The sequence below is a fragment of the Monopterus albus genome, unplaced genomic scaffold (assembly GCF_001952655.1).
Source record: "Monopterus albus unplaced genomic scaffold, M_albus_1.0 scaffold137.1, whole genome shotgun sequence".
Lineage (NCBI taxonomy): Eukaryota > Metazoa > Chordata > Actinopteri > Synbranchiformes > Synbranchidae > Monopterus > Monopterus albus.
In genome coordinates this window covers 706,655-717,981 of record NW_018128017.1, presented here as the reverse complement: position 1 = coordinate 717,981, position 11,327 = coordinate 706,655, and the positions used below count along the sequence as shown (strand labels likewise).

The 11,327-nt window shown below is 41.4% G+C and overlaps 1 protein-coding gene across 2 annotated transcripts in view; it reads left to right on the top strand.

Annotated features, from left to right (window-relative positions):
* The first annotated feature begins 542 nt into the window (after nt 1–542).
* The window catches only part of plekho2 (pleckstrin homology domain containing, family O member 2), a 19,994-nt gene continuing 9,209 nt past the window's right edge, over nt 543–11,327 (top strand). The window contains exons 1-3 of one of the 2 annotated variants that reach the window (XM_020613714.1): nt 543–1,080; nt 9,844–9,993; nt 10,292–10,414. In XM_020613714.1, coding sequence (XP_020469370.1) covers nt 1,072–1,080; nt 9,844–9,993; nt 10,292–10,414 — 282 coding nt within the window. In that variant the 5' untranslated portion in view covers nt 543–1,071. Of the gene's footprint in view, nt 1,081–7,783; nt 8,846–9,843; nt 9,994–10,291; nt 10,415–11,327 lie in introns of those variants that run through there. The other variant, XM_020613715.1, reaches the window with a different exon arrangement.

Here is an 11,327-nt window from a genome sequence, read left to right as displayed (position 1 = left end):
ATACTTAATAAATCATTTATTAATGTTTTCCACATGAGTTATAAAATATTAATTAATAAGAAATACCTTTTGGTTGCCAAGTTGTGGAAATCCCTTTGACTGATTGGACCATAACCACTTAACTTCTGAACTAACACGTTTTCCTTAAAGTGTATTAAGCATTTAATAATAGATTATCAACATCTGTGGTCTGTAGGTGTCTGTGTGTTGTTGTTATTTAACCAAATGGAAACTATAAACACATGCACAGTTTACTCACAAGCTGGCAATGCAAAAGTTCTGAATGATGCTTATAGCTGGTCTATAAGGCAGTAGTACATTGTTCAGTAACAACCAGTACAGGTGAGCTCAACCAGCAAAGGGTTTAGTCTCTGTGACCCTGTTGCCAGTTTGAGCAGCAGGCCCAGGAACAGCCACAGCAATGTACCAGGAAGTGCTGAGTGTAGCAACATGAGATGCCACAACACTAAAAGTTCATCAGGGTATGATGAAAGCAAACAAGAAAATACAAATAGGCATGAAAGCATCTAGTCAAACTAGATGTCACCATGAAAAGTGGGTATGCTCCACGTCCTCCAGGTGTGTGCTGAAGTAGTGCCATGTTTGTGGTGACAGGGCTGCTGCCTGTGAATCAGAGGATGCTGTGGTCATGTCCGGATCGTCACGCAGAGAAATGCACTTGATCCTGTGCACGTCGGCTAAAGTCGGCATTAAAAACAGCGTCCCGGGTGCTGAGTTTGAACCGGCATGTCTCAGGCGATGCACACAGAGAGGAAGGTTCCCGTTGCTCCTCCTCGACTGACTTTGTGATTGAAGAGTGTAAAGGGGCTTCAACCGGAAACCAAACTTTTTCATCGAACTTTTTTTCCTCGGAGGCAAAAGAGGAAAACGAGAGGACCCTTGGTGTCATAGACGACTTAGTTCCTTATTTTCTTCATATACGTGTGCTGCTGGAAATGTGTCAGCAACCGACCAGCGGGGCAGAAGTAGCGGGTGTCTGACGCGGAGAGGAGCAACGTCGAGTGGTTTCAGGCGAGTCAACGCTCACATAACGGATTCTGGTCCTTTATCATGGAAGATGTAAGTAGAGTCTCCAGCCACTCTCCACACTGCTGCTCCTTCTACCTTATGTTGACTTTGCATTGTAGCGTTGGAGATACTTTAATGGGTGAACACTTCATTAGATACTTGCTTTGCGATGCTTTAGTCCCGAGGAGTAAAATACTCTGCAAGGGCGCGACCAACTTGTTAGTGTAAAATTAGGGCCCATAGAAAAGGTGGCGGTGCGAATTCGAGCCGATATTTTCGTGTTTGTAGTCTTTAGAGAAAATGAGGAGTTCATTCGGGGCTGTCTGATGCGGTCATTGAGCCAGCATTATTTGGCACAAAGCACCTGTCCACCTGTCAGATTGTTGGTCAGATTCCATAAGAAACTGTGGCGAGAGCTGCAAACTCCATTATAAAAATCTCTCATTTTATTGTAACGTTAGGCGTGGGTAAAGATATAAGCTTTAAAACAGAAAGGCAAACCTCATCTGAGTCATATGGGCCCTTTGATAAATTCGGCACCATTATAATCCCCATTTAGCGTTTTTATCAATTGCATTTCCACGTTAGATATTGGGTTACATATGCTGCGAAACGGTTCATTTTGCCAGGAGTACGAGAGGGAAGCACTTAACCCTTGTGTTCTGTTAAGGATCATAAGGGAAATAACATCAGAAGGATGACATTTCACAAATAACATGTGTTTGGTGGATGGTGCCTTTGCCGAATCCACAATCACTGTGTCAGAAAGTCTTAACATTTTCTGGTTTGATAATAACCAGCTTAATTGTCTACAGGGCAAGAAAAGAGTGAAGCCATCATCACAAGTGTATCTGTTTAAAAGAACTGACGTCCACAGGCTACATTTGATCCTTACATCAGTAAATAACTTGCACTGACACGGTGCATGCCTCGATGAAAAACTAACATTTTGAGGAAGCAAAGTCAATAGAAAAAGGAAGTCAGAGATCTACTGTTGCCCACACAGTGTGAGGAACTCGCAGCATTTTCAAGTGTGCGCCACCCCGCCCTGATCAGAAAGTGTTACTTGTTTGCCTTCACTCTCCACCTAGATTCTACTCATGAAATGTTCTGCTTAGAACTGGCCTGCTAGAATCCAGCCCAGACTGCACTCAGTATTCTGTTAATTAAGCTAAAGTCAGTCAGTCCTGCAATAAATCCTCCTTCATTAAGATATTCATGTTCAATTTGTGTTTAAACTGTTTTACAGAGGTGTTGATTCAACTGTAGCTTGGAAAATCCAGCTGGTGCTGCAGTGGAATTGTTTTGCATTGTACTGAGAGGCGTTTCTATTATTTTTTATTTTTTTTTAGTATATCTGTGAGGCTAGTCTAAATAACAGAAAAGGCTCTCTGTATAATGTAGCAGCCCAAACACGCCTTGCTGAAACAGTTTTAGCTACAGTATGCTATGCTGCTACAAATAGAGGCTACATTTAAAGAGCTCCAGGTATACACCAAAGCATTAACCTACTTATATTTTCAGGTCTGTAAGTGACTAACAAGAATTTCTATTCAAAGAGGAACAACACAACGTAGAGGCCACTGTTGTGGGTGGTGGGGTCAGACCAATATCTTTTCAATAGCCTATTACATTTAGCAGTGCTGTGTTTTGTGGGTGGAACTGAGTCAGAATTGAAATGTGAGTAGATGTTTGCACAGTGGATGAAGGCGGGACTCAAGTCCTGCATTACGATTGCTGTTCATTAAACATCACCATGTCAGTCCTCAGATTAAATGAACACTTGATGACAAGTGTAAACATCATTATAACAGACTGTATAGAATCATCTGTCTGTTGTGGGACATCTTCTGAGTTTGTTGTGAGCCAGTTAATACAAAACAGCTTGTTAGAAAAAACTGCATTATGTCAGTGACTTTGCCATTTCGGTCACCTATATTGTGCATATATGTATAGAAAGGGCTACGTTATGTGGGAGTATTTGTCATATATGATCCAGACACACTGAGTCACTTGCTTTAAACCTTAACCAGTCTAGTTTATGGACATTGTGTGATGTGAGAATATGACATCCAGGTAGGCTGGAGATTCCCAAAGCTCCAGTGGGTGAAACTGCCAGTCCAGTAGAAAATGGAAGAGTAGGATAGTATTCAGCACTGCCAGCTGGAGTCTGAGCCTAGATGTGTTTTGCTTTACTTTACGTTTGCTTAGAGATCTAAAGTGTTTTATTATGAACACCCACTGCTTGACTGGTCGCCCACAGACAGCTGTTCAGCTCTTATCTGTTACATTATTTTCTGCTCTTCTCTCTACAGAGCTTCCCATTCTGCCTTATCTTCTGTCTTTCACCCACAGACCACTGTGGCTCTTCTATGGTGACCGCTTGTCTCAGCTCTCTGACTCATCCTTTAATTACCACTCTACTGACCAAGCGTGCTCAGTGTGACGTGTCTGCTTGACCGATTGAGCAAGGAGGAAACAGACTGCCATATTATGTGTCAGGCAGAAAACAATTAACCCTCTCTGACAGTTGACTTGCTGTCCAAGCCTGAGCCACACAATGAACATGTGTGCACATCGTCTCACTGGGTCACCACCGATGGTTTCTGGGAAAGTGCCTTAACGAAGAAGAAAGAGTTCTCAGTAGTGAAAGTCCATGTGTTAGTGTCCTTAAAAAATGGAAAGATGAGGAAATTGTTTCTCTGGAATACATTTTGCTCATATCTATTCCCTGAACAAGGGGTCAATTTAGGATTAAATAGAAGCAGTGAAGTAGCACTTTTGTTTGCTTTTATATTTTTCCACAATTCGCAGTCTTTATCCTTCCTAATTATCAGGACCTCTGTCACAGTCCCACAGACATAGGCTTTAGAGCTGCAAAGTGGGAGGTTTTCCAAGAAAACAACAGTATTGCTCACTTGTTGAATGCGGAAACATTTTTAAGTTGTCAAGATTCTGAGAAGCACCTTATGTAACATCTGAAATAATTAAATCATCATGAACTGAATCCAGTCAAAACTAACGGAATCAAAGCTGAATTGAACTGGGAGATCAGTATCAATAACAGTATGTAAGGGAGGGCACCTTCTCCATATTATTATTTTAAATGCTTCACTTTGCTTTGTTGTGACATTTCACAATTTGGTGCTCAGGGCATAAAACAAGAAATGAGTCATTGTCATGATCTTTTATTGCTTCATTAGTCACATGGAGTCAACTGCATCCTTTTTATGTCAGAGTACAGTCATAGTAAAATCTGGACATATCAGTTTGGCTGTAGTTCAAGAACACTGGGAATATTTTAGTCTAGTTTTAGTTTTCACAAACACTTGAAATTTTAGTTCTTTGTTAGTCACCAGAAGATTAGTTGACTAAAATGTTAAGACCAAGAACAAGAAATAACTTTTTCTAACTGATTTTAGGCTGAAAGAAAATGTGAAATGTGAAAATAAGCCACAGAATGAAAGGCTGTGTCATTAAAAATGCAGTAATTATTCTGTTTTTATAGCCATACTTCACTGTGTTATGCCCATACAGGTAACCTTTATTATCTGACCATTAAAATACATTTGTAAAGAAAATATTTGGAATGTCTTTGCATACAACACAAGCTAAGTGCTACACAGCTAGCTAGCTGCTGCCCAACAGGCTTTACTCAAGCCCAAAACCAATCATGTACATAATAGGCTGTGCTGTTGAATAAGTCAAAATAGTTACAACCTGAATGTTCAAATGTCAGACAGTTGTGACAGATCAGTTGCACATGCACATGCTTTGGCATGGATAGTGGTTTTAACACTGAGGTTAGCCAGGTTAGCTGGCTGGGCTACTGCCTTTTCAGTCTGCTCAGCTTTGTGGTTTTCTTCCCAGCAAGTTTGCAGCCTCAGGGCTTCTCTCCCAGCAAGACGACACAGTCTTTTTCTCTCTGCAGAAGTATAAATGTCAACCCGTTATGTCCAGGCTAACACTGCTGGTTGTGTGTTTCTATTTTCACTGGGAAGATCATGTGTACATGTAATTTTCACCTTCGCCAAGGAGGTTATGTTCTGGTTCCATGTGTGTGTGTGTGTATGTTGGTTAGCAGGATTACAGAAAAATAGCCGGATTGCTCATCAGATCTGATCTGGATTCCTCACGGCTATTCGAATTTAACATTGAAAACCCCCATTTAACACATATTTTCTGCCGTAGCTTGGCCTGTAATGAGGATAGAACCCTAAAATGTTCAGGTAAGATGCACAGTGTAACTACCTGTCATCCCTTAAAAGATGATCCGGATCTGATCCAGATCAAGGACTTTAGGACACATTTTGTGTTGTTCCGGATCTCATGTTGCACAAGGGACCCATTTGTGTGAGCAAATGTTGTGCCTTGGCGGAGCATGTGCTCTCTGACTCATCTAGCTCTTCATGAAATTTTGTAAAAGAATGACTTCTACAAGAGAAAGGACCACACCTGTGGCCAGAGATGGCAGCAAGCAGTGACAGTGTGACTGTACTGTATGTAGAGGTTTTGTTCTTTTGTTGGCAGGGAGACATGGTCCTTCCAGAGATGTTCCTCCAGTATCTTAATGAAAAATGTACACTAGGTTACAGCATGGGCACAGTAAATTATGTAGAAATCAACAGTAGCAGACTGACTTCATACACTCCTACATACAACCAGTTTGAAAAGAGGGCTACCTGTTGGACAGGTAGCTCACCTGAGATAGCAATGAGCTGTATCAAAACAACAAGCTGTAGGTGTTGGGGAGCAAACCAAAACAGCATGAGAGACCTCCCCTCATACAGCAACATCCATACTCCCAAAACAGTCATGTATAGAACGGTTTTAAGCTAAGACATAGCCAGTGCATGATTTTAATGACAAACCATTGATTACTTCTAAGAGAGGAAAGACTGCATAACAAGACTGTGGCCATTGTTTTCACATACCCGTAATGAACTGTTAATGTGCAACGGTACATTTGCACCAATGTTCTAATGAGGCCATGATGGCATTATAAAAACAGAGGGCCTCCCTGTTTGTGCAGTCAGTCTCACACCACAGTGAGATGAGGTTTCTTTTTTGGTTTGCACCATGAATCCTTTTTACACATTGTTCTGAGTTTTGTGTGTCAAGATGAGTCCAAGTAAAGCCTGCTTGTTCAGTACTGTTTTGGATTTTGTTAAGAAGAATAAGCACAGAGTTTGTCTGGTCCCCACCAAAACTGAAAGGAAGCATTGGGGGGCCTTTTATTTAGGTTTTGCTATTAGAATCTGTATAGTGACAGAATTTAACAGTATGACAGTAAAATAAAGAACATAACAGAGGACACTGACATATAGGTCAGTGGCTTTGTGAGAAAACCCAGAGCTTTCAGGTCTGAGGGTGGTCTGTGGTGTGATATGTAGAAAAGAGGACTTTAGGTTTAAAGCAGGAGTGTTTCAGTGACTGCCTTCCTTAAGAATCACGATGCAGCACCCACCGAACAATTTATGTATCGGTTTCTGGTAGTAGGGGGTGGGCAGTTCTGCATGGACCCTCATTATTTGCAGCACATTTGACTGCGACAGCACTGACAGCAGCACCGCAAAAGAGGATGTCTTCGCAGATGGAGTCAAGCATCTTTGTGGATGTAATCTGGATGTATTTTTGTCTTCGCAGATGGAGTCAAGCATCTTTTGTATTTTGTATTGTATTGTATTTTATTAGTCATAAATTGAACATCAGAGCGTTTTTCCCACCCTCAGGATTTACAACGCGTTTTTGTGTAACTTCTGTCAGGCTGAAGTTGTAGATGTCACTGATAATAAGCCAGTAGCTTATTGTTCACTTAAGACTAATAAGAGGTTAATCACACCAGCAAAAGAACATATTGGTCCAGCCCCACTGTCTTCTCCCAGCCTGACTAGTACAGGGTTACCGTGGGTAAAGTGGGAGCTCCGGTGTGGTGTGTGCTGAGTTCAAGCTGGGCAGATCAGTGTGAAAATCAGTGAATGCCAGATGCTCCCTGACCCAAGCCTTCATCAGAAACACATGTCTACTGAGGTGTGTCTCTTCAGTAAAACCCTGTGCTCTGTTTTCCTTTCCTTTCCTTTCTTAAGACCCAGCTTTGCATGAGACACCTTAGTCTCAGCAAACTGCAATTTTATAACTGTGTTGCAGTTTGTCTATGCCTAATTTTTTAATCAGGTGGGTGACAGTTGAGTCATCTCAGTGCTCACCACAACCCCACAGAAGTTATGTCTGTGCTTTAGTGCAGAACAGACTTCCTGTATGAGTCCAAAATTGGTCTTTTAACTTACTGTATGATATCACAGCACAGAGCTATAGTAGTCAGCTGAGATGTGAGTAATGGAAACTTCTCTCTGCTGCTCTGTTGCAATGGTTTGGTCAGCGCTGCAGTGTACTGAAGTCCTCCACCTAGCCCCATCCGTGTTTTCCATGTCCTCTAATTTCAAAGGCATGCCGAGGCCCGATGGAGCTTTTCTGGACTGGACAGTGAGGCTGCTTTGTCTTTCTGTGAAGAACTTATCCAAGCTGCACTATCTCTCCATGTTCAAGTGGTTTTACAAAGTAGCTTTTTCTGCTTGCCCTTCTCGCTGTCTGTCTGGCATGTCGTCCCTCCCTGCTTGGCTGTCCTTTCTTTGCAGCTGCACTGGTGTTTACCAAGCTGAGATGCACTTGCAGTTACAGTGAAAGTGGAAAAACAGTTGGATGACCTCTCCAACCCCCCCCCCCCCACTCCACCCCCCAAAAAGATATCCTGTGGAAATTCATTTAACAGAAACAAAGGCTGTGAATTTTGCAAACACCTGCATTTGTCAGTGTTTTAGTCACCATGAAAAAGGAGAATGTGGGTTTGCACAGCGCTTACTCGACAAGTCTAACTTCAGTATGGCAGCTGCAGCGTAGCCAGCTGGGATTCACAGCAATTACAATAGATTACAGTGGTGACCTAGTTTCCCTGGCAAAAGGTATCAGTGTCCATAGAAACATCTCTAACCGGGCCTTGTAATATGACATCTAAAGTAAGATAGAAAAAAGTCTTCCTTTCTAGTGTAATTCAGTTATTTAAACATAAGCTCATACACTGAATGTGCAAACTTCCTGTTCTGTCACTCATATAGTTACTGTAGCTTCTCATGTTTGCTATTTTCAAATATACGAGCTTAAGCTGGTTGCTAGCAGAAACACCTGTCTATGCTAGTGTAAATATAAGCATTGCATTAAGCCACAATTTGGCAAAAATCTGAATATTTTGTTCATGTAGTAAATGTTGGTTATGATGGAGAATGGTTATTATATGTTCTTTATGGTTATACTGTAAAATGTATTCACAGACCTGTTTACAACAGATTAGAGCTTTTTCCACCTCCAGCCGGGGCTAAGGACGGCGGGGGTTGGATGCTGTACAGACTGTAAAGCCCCTTGATTTGTGATTTGTGATGCTGGGCTGTGTAAATAAAATTTCTTCCCAAATATGACTAACTGGCTGCATTAGGGGAATGGTGTGACAAGTGTGTGTGAAAGTTTTCTTATTTTAAAACGTTTTTTTTTTAAAGCTGTATGAGTTTAGAATCTCACCTGAAAGCACTGACATTGTTTTGCCAGTGCGTAGGTCTAGGAAGGCACGCAGCAGTACTCTGCCATTTTCATTATTAACGTTAAATGTTTCATTTCCTTTATGGTTTTTCCACAGGGTCATCTGAATGTCATGTATTTCCAGTAGCCTAGCAACTGCTGTTGTTCTGCTCTGTATTTTGTGCCCTGATACAGTCCTCTGGCTGCTTCATAGACATGACAACCGGAAGTCTCTTCTGCCATAATGTGTGTATGTGTTTATATATTTATAAATTGATTGTTTCTCTTTTTTCTCCTTTTCTCTTTCCTATTTTAAATGCACATATTTTCTATTTTTTTTCTACTTGGCCAATAAATGTGTTGAACATCACGGCACCACGTATGGCTGCCTTGGCACACTCTGTCATGTATTTGGTGTTTTTCCTCATTCTCTTGGTCTTCTGCAGCCCATCCTAGATACCTTCACCAGAGAAGAACCACTAAACATCAGACAACTAACTCAGAATTCCTTTCTCTGATTTTTGCTACTGCACAAAGCTGTGTGGACATTCTGGTCAGTGGGGCAGTGGCCTTCTATGGGACCTGGTGAAGGAAGGGAGTGGGGGCCCTGGTTAAGTTACAACAGAGAGGGACCTGGACCCGAACATATATTTTATATTTATAGGTGCTTTATTTTCATTTCTTATTTTCCTAATGCACATTCCTTTTTCTTGTTTGCACATTTTTTTCTTCTCTTGTTCTCTCTGTCTCATTTACTTGTCACCTTATGGAAGAACACTACACGTACATTGAGAGCCACTGTACCGGAGGCAAATTCCTCCAATAAAGCTGATTTGGATTCTGAATCTGATTCTGTAGTTTCTACCTGACTGTGGACATAGTGATGGAACAGAACAGTATCTACTTAGAGCAAAGCACTGGCCGAGGGTATGATAGTCTGAGGTGAGAAGAGACGTGTCAGGTTTCACTGAGCTTGTTCAGAAAAGGGGACAGAAATGAAAAGGTTTTATTAGATGCGAGAGCTGTTATTCTCAAACGCCTGTCTATTTTTGCTATGCCACCACAGTGTCAGCAGAACTTTGTTTCTTCCTCATTCACTGCACAACCTGAGCTTAAAATGATCACATAGGCATATGTATTCTTAGACTGGGCTCGGACTAGTTGGTGAGCATAAACACACTCATCTTCAATCTGATAGTGCTCTGCTGTGTGTTCTGAGCATGACTTCCTTCCTTTGTATCACTGTAGGGTGTGAAAGAGGACCTAGCCCAGTGTACACAGCCAAAGTTCCTGGGTAAGGCAGGCTGGGTGAAGAAGGCTCCCGGCAAACTCTTGGCAAGCTATAAGGACCGCTACATCCACGTGGAGAAGACAGAGATTGTGGTGTATGAAAATGAGGTATGATGCCATTTCACCGACAAGTACTCCTCCTTGTCCAGCACTCTCACCAATGTGCACCAAAGATAAATTGATTCTTTATTTGTCATTGTTAGAAGACAATGAATATTTGTTTGGCATCTCCTCATTAATGTAAATAAATAAATAAAGCTACTCTAAAACATTAAAACATCAAAAGTGCATTTCTTTAACCCTGGGAGAACAACTTTAACAGTTTTTTGAAAGAAACTGCATTTCAGTCATGAGACTGCTTTCTGTGTTTTCAGGATTTGTAATTTACCCGTTCTTTGTGTTGCAGGACCTGCAGAACTGCTTAGAGAGGATTGACCTGGAAAGCTATGACAAATGTCATGAATTAAAGAGCCCCTTCAAGAAGAAGCACAGACTGATACTGATTCGATCAGCCAAGTCTGGAAATAAGGTGAGCAGACAGATTATTTGGGTGAGAACTTAGCGTACATGTGAAATGAAAGATGATGAAATGTGACAGGCTGACAGGCGCCGTGGGTGAGTAGTAAGGCTTATAGACAGACCGCTTCTGGTGCAGGAACAACAGGAACATATAACAAGTAGAAAGACTAGAATCAGAGTCTGCTGCATAAAAGAACAAATTAAAACCTGCTCACTTTCAGTCAGGACGAATCCTCACTGTTTCGTGACACTCAGAGCCACAGAGTTGACATTAAAGGGATGTGTTGTAGTTTTTCTGACAGCTAAGGTTTTAAGTTGTACAGGTATGTGCCAAAAAATTAGAATATCGAGGAAAAGTCCATTTATTTCAATAATTTGTTTCAAAAAGTGAAACTTGTATGTTATATTAGTTCACTACACACAAAGTGAAATATTTCAAGCCTTTATTTGTTTCAATTTTGATGATTATGGATTAAAGACAAAAAAAAAACCCAAATCCAGTATTCCACAAAATTAGAATATCATGACAAAGTTCAACATTGTAGGCTCCCTGTGTCCCAATCTAGTCAGCTAATTAATGCAAAACACCTGCAAAGGTTTCCTCAGCCTTGAAATTGTCTCAGTCTGGCTTAGTAGGCTTCAGAATCATGGGGAAGACTGCTGACTTGACGGTTGTGCAGACGACCATCATTGACACCCTCCATAAGGAGGAAAAGTCTCAAAAGGCAATTGCAAAAGAAGCTGGATGCTCACAGAACGCAGTATCAAAGTATATTAACAGAGTGTTAAGAAGAAGGGAAGAATGTGGCCGGAAAAGGTGCAAAAGTGACAGGGATGACCGCAGCCTTGAGAGGATTGTCAAGCAAGGGCGATTCAGAAATCTGGGGGAGCTTCATAAGGAGTGGACTGAGGCTGGTGTCAGT